At 45.2% G+C, this 20,745-nt stretch overlaps 1 protein-coding gene across 5 annotated transcripts in view; it reads left to right on the top strand.

The window, feature by feature from the left end:
- The first annotated feature begins 2,041 nt into the window (after window positions 1–2,041).
- NFAT5 (nuclear factor of activated T cells 5) overlaps window positions 2,042–20,745 on the top strand; it is a 46,192-nt gene continuing 27,488 nt past the window's right edge. For 2 of the 5 annotated variants that reach the window (XM_034426711.3, XM_034426709.3), the window contains exons 1-2: window positions 8,827–9,194; window positions 16,567–16,692. In XM_034426711.3, the coding sequence (XP_034282602.2) occupies window positions 8,903–9,194; window positions 16,567–16,692 (418 nt within the window). In that variant the 5' untranslated portion in view covers window positions 8,827–8,902. Of the gene's footprint in view, window positions 2,279–8,826; window positions 9,195–16,566; window positions 16,693–20,745 lie in introns of those variants that run through there. The other 3 variants (XM_087877063.1, XM_034426707.3, XM_034426708.3) reach the window with 3 other exon arrangements.

Raw genomic sequence — 20,745 nt, 5'->3', positions numbered from 1 at the left:
TATACTAAGCCTGCCAAATTCTTTCAGTTTCTGGAAAGTCCTTCCATCTCCATAGACATCAGCACTGCCTGACTTTGCACCCTGCAGGAGTGCCTCTCCTCTCCCCTCCCCTCCCCAGCAACCCCCAGTAAGGAACATCCATTTTGGGTATGAGATCCTTGGCATCTCCTGCTGGGTAGGGAAAGAACTGGAGACTGAAGAAGCACCTTCTCTTCTGCAAATGCTAAGCGGCCATGGCCAGTTTGAGAGACCAGCAGTCAATGGACTCTTGACCGGCCTCTATAGTGGGCCAACATGGGGTCTCCCGTGGTTTTGCACTGGTCAGTCCTTGCACAAGAAGAGGTTCAAAGCAAAAGGGGCCATACAGCACTTGGGGTGCAGTTTGGATGGCTCTTTCTCAGAGCCACAAACTTGGCTGACCTCTGGAAACTAAGATGAACCAGGATGGGAAATTTATTTATTTATTTACATAATTTATAGGCTGCCCATCTTACCTCCTGATAACTCTGGGTAAGAAATCACCAGGAAAAGCTGCCAGCTAGATTGGAAAGTGCAAACCCACTCCAGAACCGGGCAAGGCCAGGCCGCCTCATGTTGAGGCAAATTAACTGAGTCGGGAACAGAAAGGGAGTGCAAGATGAGCGGGGACAAAGGGGAGGCAACCTTGAATCCCACTGAGCTCAGCAGCCAGTTGGGGGAGATTAAGCAGACCGTCTGATGAGGCTAATAGAGGCTCTGTTGGCACTCCTGGTTCCTGGGAGTCCTATTCCCACGTCTGTGCCAAAGGAAGTTCTAAAGAGGGTTCTGTCACCTTTAGTGCTACGGGGGAAACTGGTAGACACAGCGACCCCTCCCTGAAGGCTTAACCTCCCCCCCCCTTAGAAATGAACTTTTCTACAAGGGAAAGTCAAAACCCACAAGGATGGAGACTGGGTCAAAGGCCCTTCAGAGCAGCTCTTTTGGAGCAAAGCCCAAAGCGGCACCAGACCCTCTGCACTGCCCAGCTGGAGGTTTCGGGAGCCTCTGCTGTTTTGTTTTGGAGTCCCCCTCTCCCCACCCCAGTACTGGTCTAACAGGTGTAAAGCTGCTATGGGAAAATAAGGATGTTTACTCAGAAGTGCGTCCTGCTGTATCAAGTGTGGCCTCTTGTGCAATAAGCGTGTACAGTGTCCGAGCCTTTAGTCCTTCTGGGTAGATCTGCATACTTGCCCTGAGGGATTTACAGAGTAAACCAAAAACCCTGAGTAGGATCCACCTGCCTGAGAAACAGACTCTGGTGCTTTCTGACCTGCTTGCTGCCCTCCATCATCGGCTGAGCAACAAGTGATTCCCCCCTGCTGTCCTCACTCCCCTTCTCTAACAGCTTCTTGAAGGATCTGGTATCCACAGGCATGCATGCATTTTGCCTGGAAGAGTTTTTGAAAAAGTGATTTGAACGATTTTAATAGGCAGATTTTTGTAACCCAAATAGAACAAGTAGCCCCAGGTGTAATGGAGACTAGAGTGTCTCTAGGCCTAATGCAAGCACTGTTTTTAAGGCCAGCTTGGTAAGCCGAGATTGATGGGGGAGATGAACGTGGTGGCTGAAGGGGTCCTGCAGAGTTTGGTTTCCCGGACCAAGGTCGGAGCGGCCAGGCTGCCTCTGCTGCGAAAGGGCAGACCCCCAAAAAGGGCTGGGGAGGGAGGGAGGGGGGGCTGAAAAACCGGTTTGGGGCTAGAGAGACCGGATGCCTTCGCCACGGAGCGGCGGGCGAGCTCGGAAGCCACGGGTCAGGCACATGCCACCCGCGCGCCCCTCGCCCTCCGCCAGCCCAGCCGGGAGAGGGCTCCGCGTGCCGGATCCGAGGGCAAAGCTGGCCAGGGCGCGGCTCCGGCCGTCCAGGGAGCAGGGGTGGCGGGGGTCCCTGGCCCGGCAGGCCTGGGAGGGGCTAGCTCGCTTCCGCCCCCTGGCCGTCCGCTTGCGGCGCGCCGACTGGCCGCCGATGCCGGCTTCGCGGGCGGCGCCATAAATAGCGGGGGCCGGGCGGCATTGGCCAGTGGCTGCTTGGGCAGAGGCGACGCGCTCTTGCTGCTCGGTGTCGAGGAGCGCCCCGACCTCGACGGGAGGCGGCCAGAGGACGGGGCGCCCGGCAGAGCCAACAGCCGAGCAGGCTCAGCGCGCCGGTACCGCCCGCCATGCGCTCCACCCTGGCCTCCGAGAGCGCCCTGTGCGCGGGGCCGCTGCACGCCTGGCCGTGGTGCGCCTTCGGAGGGAGCGCTGCCACTGCCGTCGGGCCAGGTAAGACCGCGCCACTCGCTGGGATGCCCGAGGAGGGGCGCCGCCGCTCGCGGGGCCGTTTCGCGTGGTGCTCCAGCGGGGACGGGGGCTCGGGAATCCCGCGAGGTCGTGCCGTCTGGGCGCCGGACAGCGGAATCGGTCAGGAGGCGGCGGCGGGGCATCTGCCAGGCGGAAAGTTCGCCAAGGAGTGCGGGAAGAAGGTGCCCAGCCGGAGAGTGGAGTCCCCCGACGGCTTCGCTCCCGAACTAGACCGCCGCCAGCCGGCTCTCCAGCGCGCTGCAGAGGTGCCACACTGCGCCGATCGGCCCTGAGGCGCCCCGGCTGCGCTCGGGTTGCGGGCAGAAGAGCAGCGGCGCGACGGGGGAGGGGGGCTGGCTGAGTGCTCAGCCCATTTTCCTCCGCCTGCAGAAGGGACTCCCTCCCCAAAAGCATGCCCCCCCGCCTCCGCCCCCACCCCCCGCCGCTCGTTGCTGTCAGAGAAGGAGGGCTGGAGACTGATCACTGGGGCCAAATTCCATGGCAACCTTCAGCTTTGCTGGGTTCTGAAAGGGCACTTTGAGCGGGGAGCTTCTGTTAAGGGACCAGGGTTCCCACAGAAGAAGGTCTGCTTAGAGGAAGGGAGAAAAGAAGCTCGGGGTTGAACTGGGCGTCCTTGGCGCTCTCCAAGCTTGGCTATTTTCGTTCAGATGTTTCCTTACCAAACTAAGTAACATCATCATTAGAGGAAGATTTTTGGCATGTGTGTTTGAATTTGATTCCAGGGCAAAGATAAATATTTTGTGGATGGAGGGGCCTGATCTTTCACCTTCTGAAATCACTCCTTATGGGCTCATTTTACAAGGCCGAAATTGGGAAATCAAAGGTGCTGCTTATGGGTCTGATGAAAGGCCCCATTAGCTGGCTGCATACAATTCAGTCCTGCTCAGTATCAACAATTCAAGGGCAAATGTTTGGTTTTTTTCTTGATTGGGCAAAATTAAGTGACTTTTACGTTTGGAAGGCTTTGATGCTGCAGTGAAACACCCCATAGAAAACCTGATTCGCCTAATGAGTATCATTTTTACTTTTTTTCAATTGAGCTAAATGTTATTTAAACATTCCCTAGGCGACATAGTAGCAAAATTAGAAACTGATCTTAAATATAAATGTAAGAAATAATTAAAATAATGCTGTCTTATTATATGATACTGGAATATACTCAGCAGAATCAAGACTAGACATGTGAAGTGGATACCAGCCCCCCTCTCCGCATCCTGTCCCACCACTCCAGCCCATCAGTTGCATCAAACAGTTGCTTTTTTCCTTAAATAAAGGCAACGCCTCCAACTTTTGTGTGTGTGTGTTTATGCTCAATATGAATTATCAAAAAGGAGGGGCGATGGAATTGTCAATATATTTATTTATTGTAGAATTTAATCACTAGGACAGAGTTCCCCAAACCCCGGTCTGTGGACCAGCACTGGTCCATGGCAGGCCAGAAACCGGGCAACACAAACAAGCGAAGTCCCATCCGCAGGATGCAGGCAGCGCGTCAAACCTCTCCCTCTCTGGTTCATGGGAAGACCTCTCTCCTAGGAACCGGTTCTGGTGCCCAAAAGGTTGGGGGCCACTGTGCTAGGATGATGGCGAGGTTGCTATTCAGAACGCTTCTGTCTCCTGTTTTCCCTACTCTGCCCTCTGTGATGGGCTGAGGTTGAATGTTCCTTGATTCTTTCAAGAGGAATGATGCAGTCTTCAACCCTTCGGGGCTTCAGCATTTTTCCACCTGCCCTTTGCCTGGCCTAACAATCCAGAACACCCGGCAAAAGGAGTTAAGCGTGAAGGAAAAGGGCGGGTGACATTTTTCCTGCTGGTGCCAGTGCACAAAGCGAAAGTTGCCGTCAGCCTGTTCAAAGTCATCATGTTTGGAGCTGATCCTTGTGGCTGGGCTCCCATTTAGACTTATCTGAGTAACTTGTGTTTGGCCTAACCTGCCAAGAGGGGGAATTGGTGCAGGGCCAACTCCATTGCTGAGGTAACTGCCCGCCTGTTCCTTTCGCTACAGCCGAGGGTGTTGAGTGTGTGGAATCACACAGACTGAATCAAAAGACATACCAGCAGCTCCTGAGTCCCTCTCATTCAGTCTCTGCCTCAGAGGTGAAACAGTTCTAAAGATGCCATGGGAGGCAGCCGGGACAAGAAGACAGAATAAAGAGCTTGCTGTGGGGGCAGAGTGTAGCTCTGGGTGGAGCCCAGCAGGTGGAGGGGAGACCAATGCCCCCTGGCCAAAGTCTCCTTCCCTTCTGCCATAAAAAGCACAGCCCTGTTTTTGTCAGAGGCCTGTCCGGCAGCGGAAACCCTGTTCCTGGGCAAGAGTTTGTGGGGGGGGGAGAAGGGAGGAGCAGTTTCTTTACTGCCAGTTTTTATTTCTGGCCATTGCCTGATGCTCTGGGATTTTATTGTTTGTTTTGTGTGTCAGAAGAGAGATCAGGAGGTGCAGCTGGGGTGTAACAAGCAGCAAACAAGGTCTTTAAAGATGGCTGGCGCTGGGAGCAGAGGTTGCTTCAAGTTGCCACATGCCTTCCTGCTTGTAGTATCTTGAAGCAACTAACAGGTTAGTTAACTAACAGGATTAGAGTTAAGGTAGCAACTACCCTAACCCTCAGAAAGGTGAAGGAGGTCATCATGCAGGTCTTCCTGGCTGTGGAAGAGCATGGACAGGCACAGCTGTCTGCAGCTGGAGGGAGGGAGGGTTTAGTCCTAACAGCCCTGAACCCAAGGAAGACAGAGGGTGAGAAGGGAGGGGAGTATGGAAAGGGAGGGGCCAAGGAAGGAGAGGAACTATAGCTGTCTGGTGCCTTGAAGCATCTTGGCCTGTTGCCGCCCTTTTCCTAAGCCAGCAGGCCATAGCCCCTCTCCAGCAAGAAAGGCTGTGCTATTTATTTAGAATTTTTATGTGTCTGTTTCTCTTAAATAATCAGTACAGAAAACAAAAAGCCATAACCAAAATGAAAAATATCCCAATACAAAGAAGAAAAACCAAGGCCCTGTATAGCAGTGTGAGAGCATCCTGATCCAAAGGATGGGCGAAAGGCCAGGTTTCAGCAGTTTTCTGGATGCTAAGAAGGTTGAGGAGGTTCCATAGGTGCAGATTAGGCATACCTGCTCAGTCCCATAAGGCTGCACCAAGGGGATCTGGAGCTGCCTACCCTGTCAGATCTGGTGCAACAGGCAGAGATGTCTGGTCTCTTCTCACTCATCGCTGAATTTGCTCCCCTATCTGACCAGATATCACCCCCCCTCAATCGCTTATTGGCAAGACAGTCAGACTCCATGCATGATGGAGGGGATTCCAAACATCCTGCCTTTCCTCCTCCTCCTCCTCACTTTACCTTCACCTGGCCAAGGGCAGCACAAAAGTGAAGAGTGAGTGCAAGGCTGGAGCTGAGCTCCTCCCTGAGCTGCCACGTCAGCCTCGGCCTGTGTGTCCACTGCTGTCCTTCTGCTAGGGATCCTGCTGGGAGAAACATCTCAGGAAATGCCGGGGAGTTGGCCCTGAATCTCCTGGGCTGTTGACAGATTTGCATTCTCTTCTGCCTTATTTTTCCACATGATCGTTGGAAAATAATTTACCTCCTGACTCGTGATTGCCGCCTATTAGGAAACACCTGCTAATCTCTCCCAGCCCCTGAATAAAATAACTATTTTAAAATCAAACGGTTTAATCTAAACCAGTATGTCAAGAGTCCTCCCATCTAGCTCTGGCATACGTAGTATGTGTGCCTTCAAGTGAGGGCTGACTCTGAGCAACTGACAGGTCACTGCAGTTTTCTTAGCAAGGTTTTTCAGGAATGGTTTGCCATTGCTCCTTCCTAAGGCTGTGAGAAAGTGACTGTCCCAAGGGCACTGACCTGACTTAGTGCTAAAGGCACGGCTGGAACTCTTTTATGTGTGGTTGAGATTCCTGCATCTCCCTAAGCCCTTATGGTTGTAAACCATGGTTTATGCTGAAGCATGTGTGAAGCAACCATTTTGGCTTGTAGTGTTGCTTTCGATACCATCGACCATGGTATCTTACTGCAGCGACTTGGGGGGTTGGGGGTAGGAGGCACTGTCTTACAGTGGTTCTCCTCCTACCTCTCAGGTCGCTCGCAGTTTGTATGGGCGGGGGGGGGCAGAGGTCCACCCCGAGGCCCCTAACCTGTGCGGTGCCTCAGGGGTCAGTTCTCTCCCCCCTACTCTATAACATCTCTATGAAGCTGCTGGGTGAGATCATTTGTGGTTTCAGGGTGAGGTATCATCAATATGCTGGTGATACTCAGCTATACATCTCCACCCCAGACCACCCTGGGGATGCCCTTTCCATGATATCCCGATGCCTAGAGGCGGTAGGGGCCTGGATGGGTAGGAACAGGCTCAGACTCAACCCCTCCAAGACTGAGTGGCTGTGGATGCCAGCACCTCATGTTCTAGAGGTCCCATCACTTTTGATGGGGAGGAGGTACTTGCTCCCGTTAAAAGGGCCCACAACTTGGGTGTCCTCCTGGATTCCCGGCTGTCGCTGGAAGACCATCTGATGGCCGTGACCAGGGGGGCTTTTGCGCAGGTTCGCCTGGTGCGCCAGTTGCGCCCTTTCCTAGACTGAGATGCCCTTTGCACGGTCACTCATGCCCTGGTTACTTCTCGCTTGGATTACTGCAACTCCCTCTACATGGGGCTGCCCTTGAGGTGCACCCGGAGGCTCCAGCTGGTCCAGAATGTGGCCGTGCGGGTTGTTATGAGAGCTACCCGTTACTCCCGCGTAACACCTCTCCTACGCGAGCTGCACCGGTTACCAGTGGTCCTCCGGATCCACTTCAAGGTGCTGGTACTTACCTATAAAGCCCTACATGGCTTAGGTCTGGGGTATTTGCAGGACCATCTCCTGCCCGCCTCCCACCGTCCTGTCCGTTTACACAGGGCTGCCCTCCTTAGGGTACCGTCGACCAGACAATGTCGGCTGGCGACATCCAGTAGAGCGTTCTCTGTGGGCGCTCCTGCCCTCTGGAATGAGTTACCCACCAAGCTCCGGACGGCCCCTGATCTCCGCTCCTTCCATCGAGGCCTAAAGACTTGGATGTTTCAACAAAAGGACTGATTCTGATTCTTGGGTTTTATTATTTATTTGTCCCTGTTTTAATTGGTTTTTAATTAGGATTTTCCTTTATCATTGTATGTTTTTTAACTTGTGTTTGCCGCCCTGAGTTCTTTGGGAGAAGGACAGCATATAAATATTTGTAAATAAATAAATAAATAAATAAATAAATGTGTGTATTTGGGGTTAGCTCGGTTTGGCCAGGTTAGCTTTAGAGTGGCTATTCTCAACCTGCTCTCCAGATGTTTTGGATCACAATTCCTATCTAACTGAATAAACTTTTGTGTGTGTATAGAACTTTCTGTAGTTAACAAATGGATGTCCTTTGTGGAAATGCCATTTATTCATAGCAGTATCAAAATATTATAAATTTTACAATATACTTCTTGAGGAAAAATAAAGCTTCCACAGCCTGCAGAAGAAAACAGTTCCAATGATTGATGGGAATGATGCCACATATGACTTAAATGACATTATTTATTGAACGTTCTTAATCTGATTACTGAATTAACCCAGGTTACTGGTTCAGACAATATACAGAGCTGTAAATTAACAAAAGGGAGTTTCACAACCAAGTCAAAATCTCACAACCCAGCCAAGGCAACAGGCACTAAGTTAGTGCCAAGATGTGGAAATGCAGGTTTGCCTCCATTCACCTGGCTAAGCAGGATTGTGCGCACAGGCCGTAGCATTTGTGGCTGCCCCGGTTGTTTTGTCCGGGCTTCCCAGAAGTGGAGCAAAGTTGAGAGAAAGGCAGCCCAGGTAGCCAAAGCGGAGGCGGCTCCTGAGAAAACCGCCCAAGACAGAAAAGGCTCCCGTGGGCAGGCTGGGGGTGGGGGCGGGGGGGCTTTCAGGAAGGGCACCCAGAACTCGGGGAGGGCATTCAAAGCACCCCGCCGGGACGGAAAGGAGGGGCGGGTAAAGGGAAGCATTCCCCCCACCGGGGCCCGCCTGCTGCTGGTGCTGCTGGGGGGACGCTGCCGCCGGGTGGGCCGGGCTCTTGGCTGCTCTCCTGGCTGTGACCCTTCGCTTCCAGCGCTTCCATGACGGCCTCCCTACACCCAGCCCGCAGGGCCCTGGGCAAACCCGGGACGCACGTTGGGTTGACTGCGTGTTGCGGTCCGCTGAACGAGTCGGACTCGACGGCGTGTCCTGGCGGGGGGGGGGGGGAGTCGCTCCGACCTGGCGCCACTACCCCCCCCACCACTTGGGCGCCACACCTCCCTACTCAGGCCCCGCCCCTTTGGCAAGCGAGGCTCTTCCCTCGGCTCCGCCCTCTCACCTCCCCCGGGGGGGGCACCGAGCAGGTTAATTACTGCGCCTCTGCCCTCGCGACCCCTCCCCGGGCAGTTTTAGGGGCGCAAGCGCAGAAACACTGTTTCGCGCTGCGATCCCGCCCTCCCCCCAGGCACGGCAGGCCCGAGCGCATGCGCGCTCCATTTCCCTCTCGGTGCGCAGGGGTCGAAGGATCCCGAAGGCCGAGGATTTCCCCACGTTCTCGGGCGGGGCGCATGCGCCTTGCACTCGTCGCCGCGTTCTCGGTCTCCTACGGCCGCCGCTCGCGCTCGGAGCCGGGCGGCGCACGCGCAGTGCTAGGAACGAGGGGGCGGTCCCGCTGGGCGGCAGCCACCGGATTCCTGTCAGGAGCGGCGGCGGCGGCGGCGGCGGCTGGAGTGGCGCCCGCGGAGCCGCTTCTTCGTCCGCCCCCGCAGCGCGGCCCCGGAGCGGCGATGCCCTCGGACTTCATCTCTCTGCTCAGCGCCGACCTCGACCTCGAGTCGCCCAAGTCCCTCTACTCCAAGGGTGAGTCGGCCGCCGAGGCCGCGCAGGGCCTTCTCCGCAGCCGGCGCCGTCCGGGCCGGATTGCGGGCGGCCGAGCGGTTGGAGCCTCGCAGCAGGCCGTCGCCCGGTGTCTGCGAGCCCCGCCGGCCGCGCAGACCCGCTTCCCGGGAGCAGCCAGGGCCGGGCGGCTGTGGGTGCGCGGAGGCCTCGCTTGGTGCCGCCGGGGGGACGTCCGAAGGCAGAAGCCCCCGAGGGACGGAGGTGGCGCCCGGAAAGGCGGTCCGGAGGCGAGGGAGGCCGGGCTTCTCGCCGTGCCTTCCTTCCTCTGGCGCCGGAAAGCGGAGCCGGGCGGCACAAATACACGCGGCGGAAAAATGCGCCCGGTCGGTGGTGGGTGGCTTTGGCCGAGCCGTCCCCCAGGGCGAAAGAGAGGCTGGGTACCAAAGAGGCTGGGACAGGGGCGCCGGCGGCCCTCCTCCCTTTCCCCTCCTCTGGCTGAAGAAATAAAGAAAAACTCTCACCAACCTCTCAAGAGGCTGGGAGGCCTTGATGCTGGGAGTGGGGCTGCGTGGGAAAAATTAAAAACCGAGTCTGCCTGGTTGCCCTTGAAGTTAGAGAAGATCTAGTAACCAAAAAAGTCCCATTAAATTTCTATTTTGGGGGGTAGGTGACTGTAGGGTAGCAGCAAGTGGGCAATCTTAAGTGTGAGTAGCAAATGTAAAATAAGTTAAATTGTTGAAAATGCCTGTTAACAGAAATTGTGTAGACAAATTCTGTTGGGTATTACTGTTTGCTCAATATTACTTCAATCAATTCTAGCAGTAACTTCAGATTTTTATCAAGCTGTTGATTTATCACAGTTTACCTGAAGCTTTGAATTTGGGAAGCTTATTTTCAAATTGGTATTAGTGTGGGGTTTTTTACCACACTAGTAGAAAAACTGTTTACTGTTCACATTAGCTGTTTTGTGGTGTACAGGAGGCTTGTGAACTGATAGGTAGTGCTTGACTGTCTTCCTAAAAATATTTTGTCATTTTTGCTATACATCCTTCTCTTAGTTCCCTTTTCTATGGAATATACTTTAAAAGTATCTTCTTATTACAAATAGTTGTTAAATCTTTAGCAAAAGTTACTCTGACAACTACAGATAACCTTTTATTTAATTTAGCTCAATGATAGCAATTATCATACTAAGAGCCACGTGGTGGTGATAACCAAGCAAATATACATAATCTTACAATGTATTTGCTTTCAGAAATAATTCTGAAAGAATGATAGTAAATATTATTCAAGTAGAAAATGCTAAGTAAACCTAAATCAAAATGCTGATTGTTGCAAATGCACTGAATGTTGTATGTTGAAGTATTAGTCATTTTGTAAATAAACACAATTTCAGTCATTTTCATAGCTTTAGGTAAATATTTTTAAACACAATATTCTCACCTTTGTGGGTGAGCTGTATCTTCTTCAATCTGGGGTCCTCTACCAGAGACCTGGGAGTTTGAGGGTTCTGTGCAGTATCTTAGCTGTTCTTAACAAGGCACTCCTCTGGAGAGAAAACTCTGAGGTGGTTTCTGGGATCTATTGGAGCCTCTCACAGCCTCAAGTTCTAGCATTGCTGGATAGCTTTGGTCTTTCTACATCCTCTAGTTCCTACTTCAGGCCCTGGTACTTCTCCATCTTCTCATACTTCTTCCTGTGTCAAGTGTTGCCGTCACTTGATATTGCTACATCTCTCACCATCACTGTCTTCTGGTCCTCATCTACTACCATGATGTCTGATTGGTTGACTAGTATCTGTCTGTCTATCTATCTGGATCTGGAAATCCTACAGAATCTTAGCTCTCTTATTGTACCCAACCTTCTGTGTAATCTCCCATTCTGTATTTGTGGCGGTCTAGCCCATACCTTATGCAGATGTTCCTGTACACAATGTCAGTTACTTGGTTGTGCTGTTAGTGTATGCTGTTCCTGCCTGTTGCCACCATGTGTTGGACTGTCTCTGAGGCTTCTCTACGTAGTCTGCCCCTTGAGTTCTGTCTAGCGTGGTAGACCTCTGCTTCTGCGACTCTGCTGCTTAATGCCTGTTCTGCTGCTGCTATGATCAAGTCTTCAGTGATGTCTTTCATTTCAGCCCTTTCCTGCCACTGATAGGATTTCCCAGAGTCTAGCACCTCAGTTATCTGTCCATAGTACATCTCTATCAGGATCTCTTTTGTCATGGCAGTTCCTCTGCTTGATATCGCTCTGCATGGGTGAGTGGGCATAACATTTGTATATATTTAGCATAACATTCTTTCACCCAAAATGTAACAATAAAAAAAGCAATGCAGGACATTTTAAAGCATGCCTGTCTTTTATCTAGAAGCCTTATCTGATTGACTTTATTTCCTTCTGTTGTAAACACAATTTAAAAATAAACTAAAGGAATAATGTAGTGCTTATCTAAGTACTTACTGTAATACATGCTTCATCTTCAATGTCATGTGCTTAAGGCAATATATAGTGTAATCCTCTTTGGTTTTGCAGTAAGCTTATAAAGTAGATTCTGGTAAGAGACGGGGTGCCTCTCAGGGGGCCTAATGGCTGAACAGAGTTTTAAATCAGATGGTGCTAGATTGATGCTTGGACTACTTTGGTCAGTTGCAAGAGTTGATATAACAAACTAAATAATGCACATAATGCAAAAATGCATTAATAAGGTTTATACTGCAAATTTGTTTTGTGGCATTGATTTGGTTCTTAGTATAGAAGGAAGGTTGCAAGTCAAAGATGTGGCAGGAAACCAGGAAATTTATTTATCTTGGCTGCCACAGTAAATACAAAACTATTGCCTTTCTTATTCCTCATTTTGTATTGCATCTGTTATCATTTATATCTTACATTATAATCATGGCAGCAACATGGATTAAAAAAAATTCTTGTATGGTAACATATTTATAGGAATGTACAATATATTTATTCAGTGGCTTGCTGCATTCAATAATTACTGGGAAACATGATAAAATGTTCTTGTTTTAGACAATTGAAGTTTAATTTGGCAGTTTATATGAATAATTGATCCTTGATTCAGTTGCTCATAACTAGCTTTCATATTTTTAAAAGATAAATACAAAAACCAAATACACAAGCATTCCTGTCTAACCGAGAACTGTGGCATAGCAGGGAAATAACAGTGGTGGACTTTCTGAAGTAGACTGTGTTTACTACCGAACAGACTATAAATTGAGAAACACTTCAATAATAGCAAATCTATTTATAGTCATCTCTACTGAGAATTTGGCAAGGACTTTCCGAGTATGGGCATTATTGGAGCACAGAAAGGGGCTTAGACAGGATCTGAATGCTTCGGCATTAAGTGCATGTGCCTGGTAGTTTGCCCTAGCAAGGTAGAACCATCAGAGATTTCTCAGACTCCTTAATACCCGCCTTAATTCCAGAGACATGAGAGAGATTTGGCATAGCCCTCAGCAGGTGGGGAGCCTAGCTGACCTTGACTGATATTGAAGGCCCAAATAAAAAGGGTTGCATTTCTCAGCTGATTGGATGGGAAACTACAGACACTCCCTGGGCTTCAGTCTGGGAATTTGAGAAAGATACCTTGGGAGAAGGCAGTAGAAAACCTGCCAAGAAAATTAGCAATGAAAATTTATAAAAGCCGCCCTGAGTCTCCGGAGAAGGGCGGCATATAAATCAAATTAAAAAAAAAAAAAAAGCAAGCCTGTTTGTTTATCAAATTTATATGCTGTTTTCATCTCACGGTGTGCTTTTTACGTGAAAGAAGGCTAGCAGTAGATCATGATTAGAATATGGTTGATTCTTGGTTTACTTTCTCTTCTGCCAAGGTTCTAATGTCTTACTTTCCATTTTTTGATCCAGCAGCACTTCTTGTGGAGTTTTGCAAAATTCAGACTAGTTTGCCACTAGTTTAATTGAGAAATGGCAAATAAGTACGATTTAAGTACACTTAAGCAAATAGAATTGTTTGCTTAATTCCAGGATTGGAAATTAGGAGCTCCCACAAATCAGGGCTGCAGTGGACTGGATGTTCCAGTTTGATTATTAGGAATGAAAGAATTGATTTACTCTTACATATATTAGACAGAAATCCTGATAGTATTAGCAATGATTAGAACTGGGGATTATTTAATGTGTCTATTTGTCTTTAGATCTCTGTCTTGACACTAAAGCTACTCACTGAGCCATTTCCCATGCTTGTCCAAGCTGCTTTCCTGCTACATCATATGCCTTTCATACTGGAACAGTATAACAGGCTTCAGAAAAGTTTATTTTTGTTGAATGCTTAAAGCATTCTTGGTTGAATGCTTTAAGCATTGTGTATTGTGTACACACTATCAATTGTGTGTATACACTATCAATTGTGTATTGATAGAAAACACTATCTTTGACAAGTAAATTTGCAAATGAGGAACACTAAGTAAGAAATCAACATCAGGGTTCTGTTCTTGGACCACAGCTTGTGCATAATTGGGTCTGAAGAATAACTGATATGGAGTAGAAATAGAAGGGCCGTTGATCTGCCCATCCCATTTCTTCCCTTTAGAAGTCCGAGGTTGGGTAAATAGCATTCTCTTTCTATATTTCCCCCCATAACCACCATTATATGGTTCATTGTACATAGAAATAATTTGATCTTCTGTGACTGAGAGCGAATTTCAGCATTGGTCTCAAGTCCAGTACCTTAAAGACGACTCAGCATTGTTCACCTTTGTCATTGCTGACTATTTCTTCATGTTTAAGTATGTTTTTTTTATTGCAAGTGGTTGTATTCATGGTATAGGTTTCTTCTTTTTAGTTCTGTAGGCCACATGTCTCTAATTATGGAAACAAAAGAGAGCAGTGAAAAAAGGAGAATTAACTTCTTGCCACATATTTGGCCCTTACTCAAGCAGATGGATTTATTTTAAATCCTTCAAGCAAATGAAAATGGGAAATGCCTGATTGGAAAAATGCAATCAAAGAATAAAGGGTTGCTCTATCTTTCAAGTCTAACAAGAGTAGGCATTGTATTAGCAAAGTTTGGAAATAAGGTAATAATAGAATTTTGGTGGTTTTGTTTTGAAACTTTGGTATTCTTATAATAAGGCCCTGTCTCTTTGAAGTTCTATGTACAGAATATCACAAGTTGCACTATTTTAATTTCACTATCTGGAAGTAGATGAGCTTAATTCATCAAGGAATAGTAGAAAAAGATGCTGGGTTACATGTAGAATGTCCCCCCCCTCCCTTATTCCTGGCTGCTGCAATCCTTTCAAAGGTTAATGTACAACCAGTATCTTTTTCTGCAATTTTGCTAAACATGGCGAGATCTACACTTGAAGAACCATAATAGAAAAAAGAATATTGATTTCTAAATGGCAGCAACAGTTCACAGAATAAATATTACTTAATAATTGCTTCTGAGTTCAATTAAGTCAGCAAGTTGGGAGAAGTCCTTTCTTATGCTAGTCTTAAATTATTGTCCAGCAGAAGTTTATAAATATTGGCTTGGCTCACTAATGGCATTCTTTGTGATTGTCACCAATCCTCTTTTCTCTTATGTCCTCAGTCATGCAGAGTGGACTTTGGAAAAAGGCAGGATCATCTTTCATTTATGCAGGGCTTTAAGAAGATAAGATTAAAAACCAGTCCTCCTGTCAATTGCTCCTGCAGTTTGTTTCTTGCTTGGAAATCAAAATGGAAATAGAACATAAAAACATTGAATTGAATGCACTCATCCTGAGGAGCTGGTGAATGCATTTGTGGATCCTTGTGCTCAACCTGTGGTTTATGATCCATCTAGTGATCAGAGATTGAGATTTACACGAATATCTCGGTATATTCCTTAAAAGAATGTACTATAATGGTATAAACTGGACCTAGGACAAAATGTTGAAGTGTGAAACATTTTTTATGTGGGATTTCTAACATTCATATTTAGTTGAAACTTTTTCTGAGAGTTATGATACTAATCTGATCCGTCAAGTGGAAAAATGAATTTTATGAGAAATGTTGCATTCTTCCCTTCAGTTTTATTTTCCAAATGGTATAATGTTTTAATTTGAAGTTCTGCTATTCAGAATATCACAGGCCTTTTCCAAAAGAAAATTCAGTCATTAATTTACTATTTGAGGACCCAAATTTCAGAATGATTTAAACTGATGCTCTTTTTTTTTTTTTTACTATATGTGGCTTAAAATATATGTTGAACTTCTCAAAGACTTCACTCTGCCAAGCTATCTAAAGTGAAAAATAGGTTGAACATTTCTACACCTTGGGTGGTTGTGTCATGGAACTGTGATACTGAAGGAAACAAGGAAAATGTTTTCCCCAGGAAAAAAATGTTTTGGGTCCTATGGTAGTTTCTCTCTAAAGAGTAATCTTTCATCTTGTGCAGAGTAGGTGAGGTAGAGGAGGATCCCTCCTACAGGCGTTGCAGCGGCTGAGCTTAATTCTCTGTCCTCGGTCAGCATGCAGGGCACCAGTCCACATTTTCCTTCCATACACTGAAGTTTTGTACAAGGGTTTATTTAATAATATTGCATGGAGAAAGTAAGTAAAGCTAAACTGAATGCTCATTCTTCCTGTTGATTTGAACCACAAACTTACTCGAGGCTTTGCTTCTGAGTCAGACTCAAAAAATACTGGCATTTCTACTGTACTTGGGAGGGGACCTAGAAAGTAATCCATGTATGTGCAAATTGTTTTGGCCTCAGTGGAGATTGTAGGAACATCATAACAACAGTGATAGTTGTTATATTAAATTATTGGTTAATTTTTTAAAACTGAGAGTAGGACAGATTGATGGGATAAATTAAAATAGGCCTGTATGATCATGCTAATGATCTAATTAAATAAAGCTGATTAAAATAAGTAGAACATTATACTGTATACATAAATGTTAAAAAATGTCCTAAATAATTGCTTGTTTAGATTGGATCAAAATAATCACATTTCTTGAATCAGATTTTTTTTGTGCAATAGGAAATTATTGTAGATTAGTATACATATTAAGGGAACTTTTCATGAGAATTGGATTGTGGAAAACAGAATATGATAGAAAGTAGAACAGAATTCTTTCCCATAAACTTTTATTTTTCTGGCACAAAGCATAATTAACTCTCTAATATTGGGGAGTAAATATATGAAAGATTGGATCAAAGGTATTCAGTAATGCTTTTAACTGTCAGACAGCATTTTTTGCTTTTATTTGTGATGCAAAAATATGTATCTTTGTTCTTCTATAGGCTTAAAATATGCATGTTTCTTAACAATTTTGGTTTTACATATGGAGACTAGTGACAACTGCCTTTATTTCTTTATTTATGTTTTGTTATTAAATAGCAATGAGCATTTGGTTTGGCTCATAAATACCTCTATTTCTCATTGGCAGAATCAGTCTATGATCTCCTCCCTAAGGAGCTGCAGCTGCCACCTTCCAGAGAACTCTCAGTAGCATCCATGAGTCAAACCAGTGGGGGCGAAGTGGGTTCGCCCCCCCCGGGCGTAGTTGCTGCTGGTAAGTACTTCCTTTGGTTTAGATTAATATTTTAATACATATGAATATTATTGAACACATGAGCAGTGCTGGAAAAGTTTGTAGATATTAAAAAAAAGAAGCAGCAGCAACACTGGATGTTTTGTCCACTTCATCATCATCTCCAATCCTTGCATGCCTTTTTTTAATGTGGTAATTGCTAAATTATAATTGAGTGTTAAATATACCTCCAACACATTATTTTTGTTAGAGAAGAATTAAAGGAAATCAAAGTACTAGCTTTAATTAAATCATATTTCTTATAATTTGAACATTTAGTTACTTAGGAGTTATATGAAGGGACATCAGCTGAATAGAATTTAAAATTATCATAAATTAAAATAAACTGGGAAATAATTTGAAAGAGTCTCCTACTTAATGTAGGCTTTAAAGTCTTTTCTCCTATTTTTGTATTTATTTTATATTAGAGACTTCTGGAGGGAGTTGCCTGGTATAAGCTGTCTTGGACAGTTTTTATCTTGGAATCATATATATTTGGAATAGACTTTTTTCATAGTTATATTCCAGATTTTCTCCACAAAGCTGTTGCCAGAATTCGGCAACTGTCTGCTTGATTTTTGAAAGTATAATTTGAATCAAGGGTAAACACTTTGCAGCACTGCTCATTGTTAATGTATTTGAATTTTTTTCTTCATGAAATCTGTGGATATAAGTGTAGATTAGGAAGACTAGTCATTAAATTCAAAGAAGATGTCAGTTAAAAAGTCCTGAAGCATACTTTCTTTTGATATATAAAGCTAATTAGTTAAAGAGAAAAACAGCTGCAAGAATTTTGAAAAATGCTAGCATTTTAAACCCACAGATCTTTAATGTTTTTCATGTTTGAGCTCATTTTCAAGCATCTGAAAAATTGGCTTAGGAGAACTAGTTGTCTGTTACTTGTCAGCTTTGGTTGTCTGAGTCAGTCCAATTCCTTTCAAAAATGATGTGTGAGTTCATTCTAAAGAAATCTAGTATCCAGTAGTAGATTCTCTTGCGTTACTCCACACATTGAGCAACAAATTGTTTCCAAATACATGTATTGTAGTAGTAGAGTAGAACATAGTTGTGTATGTAATAGACAGATTTTTCAGTGCTGCTTTCCAGAGAGTTGGTAGATAAGCAATATTGTTTAGTATAATATTGGTTAAATTACTTGACTAAGTGGTAGCTTGTATTTAATGCCTTTATTATACTCCCTAAAATATGGGCTTTAGTAGTAATAATCTTGGTCTGCTTTTTAAAGAAAGATAATATATTTATATAGCAGGACTAAACATAGGAAGGTTTAATTCCAAATGTTGTATACAGTGGAAAATTAACTTGCCCTTAAGGCTGGCTTAAAAATTGCAACCTTGCCATGCAAGGAATGAGCACAGATGACAAAGGATGAAAACTGGAGAACAAGAGAAATCTTCTATGAGGCTTGCCAAGATCTTTTTTTTAAAGTGGGGAGAGTTACAGTCACTTAAAAACAAAGAATAAACAATCTTGTGTATCATAGGAGCAGGACCAATAAGGCATATTTTTAAAAGTTCAATTAACATTTGAATACCATCAATGTGCACTAATGAGAGTTGTCTTAATGACAGTCCTCTTTACATTTCATTTTGGTTACATTCAGATTTGTCCATCCTGAATCAGTTTTACTGGTGTCATTGACCGATTAAACAGTGAGGACTGATGAGAACTATTTCCCTTATTTAAGACTTAGCTTCTTTTGTTTTCTGCTTCCATAGTCATAAGGTGAGCCAATATCTGGTTGCAAATCTGGTAGCCCTAGGTCTTTCTCATTGCTTTAATCAGGGATTCTGGAACACATTAACTGGTTACATAAAATCTGCCTCAGTAACCTTCCGATTTCTTGAGGAACAGGATTGGCTGAGCTCAAGCATGAGGCCCTGCAAGAACAGACTTCTAGTTCTAGTTCTACTATTGATTGGCTTTTAATTTGCAAATCCATCTAAACCGGTTTAAAGCTAAGACATGGAAATTAATCTGTCAAGAGCACATTTAATTGTTTTAGCATAAGAGGAATGCTTCATGTTCATCATTCCAGATGCAAGGTGGCTCTTTTATCAACAATCAACTATCAGTTGACAGCTGTTTTTACATGTTAAACTCTAAAGAGATGCCTCTGTCTCAAAGCCAGAGAACCATTAATAATCATAAAGGAGCATACATTGATATTGGATGTACTACACAGTATTGTATTACTAACTGAGACCAGTGTGAAACCAGAGAATGATCCTTACTCTCCATCTCTGAGAAACAGAAAGAGAAGAGCAAGAACTCGTGTTAGTTTATGCCTAAAAGACAGGAGGAAATGCTTGGATATCATGTGGCAGCCATGGCCCTGGCCAGTTCTTCTGTCATTTTGCCAGCGAGTGTGTGAAGAACTGGTGCACCAGTTCAGCTTCTAGTATGTATAAAAATAATCTAATTAAATTTGTACTAGCTAATCAAAATATATAAAAGAAGCATAAAACAGGAATAACACTTGTTTAACCTGAGCAAAATCATTCTTGAGCCTATAAAGAGATAAATGGCCGGAGTATTTCTTAAAGGGAAGATCCATAACTCTGAACTGGAGGTGCAAGATGGGCTTCCTGATAACCTCCTCTAAAATTGTATGTTGAAGAAATTATGGTACTACAGATACTGAATTTCCTAGCTGCTGTTCAGTGCTTATATTAAAAGCAAATTAAAAAGTAGATGCCTTTGAGTTCATTTTGATTCAGGATGATTCCATGGACACATCTAGATAGTTTACCTGACGTGAACATGCAAAAAATCGCAATCTGGCAACTCTGATGTTTCCTGGCATTCCCTATCTAAATATTAACCAGGCCTAGCTTTGCTTACTTTTGAGCTCAAATGATCAGAGTTGAGACATTGAAATTGGAATTATTATTTATTTGTTAAATTTATTTGCCGCCTGTCTTGCCATAAGGCTGCTCTGGGTGGTAGAATATTATGTCGATCAACTTCAGTCCCATGGAATTTACCACTTAAATTCTAAACAAGTCTAAACCAGGAACCATTATTGTATTCTGCTTCATAGCATAGGGCAGCTTGGCATGTCTGTGATAAGAAGTATGCAGGCATAATTGTAATTTTTTAAAACATCTGCCCAAAGTTGCTGGGGCTGTGCATTTATTTAATAATAAATATTGAATTGAAGTATATTCTTCAAATTGATGCCAAGTAATATCCCAGATGAGTCCTTTGCATTCTAATGGTGTTTCAAAAATTGGAAAAGCACGCTTTGAAAGAAGAGAAAATAAATGAATCACTTTATAGTTAGATAGGTGGCATATTAATTTAATAATCAATAAGCAGATAAATAAAAGATCAAGAACAGCTTCCTCTAAGTGGTTTAGTTTGTGTTGGAAATAAGAGCTCATGATGGACAAAGAGATATAAGACCTGCTATTCTCCCCAATGCCTGCTAAGTAAAATCAGTTGCCTGTGGCTCAGGACACGCAGGGGTCTACCCGGAGAGGTTTAGAGAAGGGGTTTCTGTCCGTCGGGTATGATTTCCCTGAGCTGGACCTTTTTCTTGCTATTGGAGCTGATATTTGGATAAAGATATTAGCTATCAGGCTGCACTGGAATGAGTAGTGGTTGCAATGTTTTACCAATGCTTACCATAAGTATGCTAAGGAAAAAGCTGCCTTTACAAAACATCAGAAAAGGGATGGGGGGAGTAAGTGCTTCTGTCCCTGAGGTAAAATTCAGTAAACTAAGAATAGCACTTGGGGGGGGGTTGGGGGGGGAGAGAAGGCTGCCCTCTCAAAGGATGCTGTTGGCATCTTATCAGCAGGGCCCAATGGCAGCCTCCCAGGGCTCTGCCTCAAAGAGCTGAGGGCTAGTCTGCTGCTTGACTGCCTCTAATTATCATTTTTGATTGTCAGACTTCCTAGTCTGAATTGATGAACATGAACATCCAGTTAAAGTTGCAGGTAAGAAATAACAACTTATGCATCTGTCAGTACAAATATTAAGTTATTCTCTGTGTCAAAGCAGATTGGA

This window comes from Pantherophis guttatus, chromosome 11 (assembly GCF_059756535.1).
Source record: "Pantherophis guttatus breed Tessera chromosome 11, ASM5975653v1, whole genome shotgun sequence".
NCBI classification, from domain to species: Eukaryota; Metazoa; Chordata; class Lepidosauria; order Squamata; family Colubridae; genus Pantherophis; species Pantherophis guttatus.
Note: the sequence above shows the minus strand (reverse complement) of the source record. Positions and strands in the feature narration are given on the sequence as shown.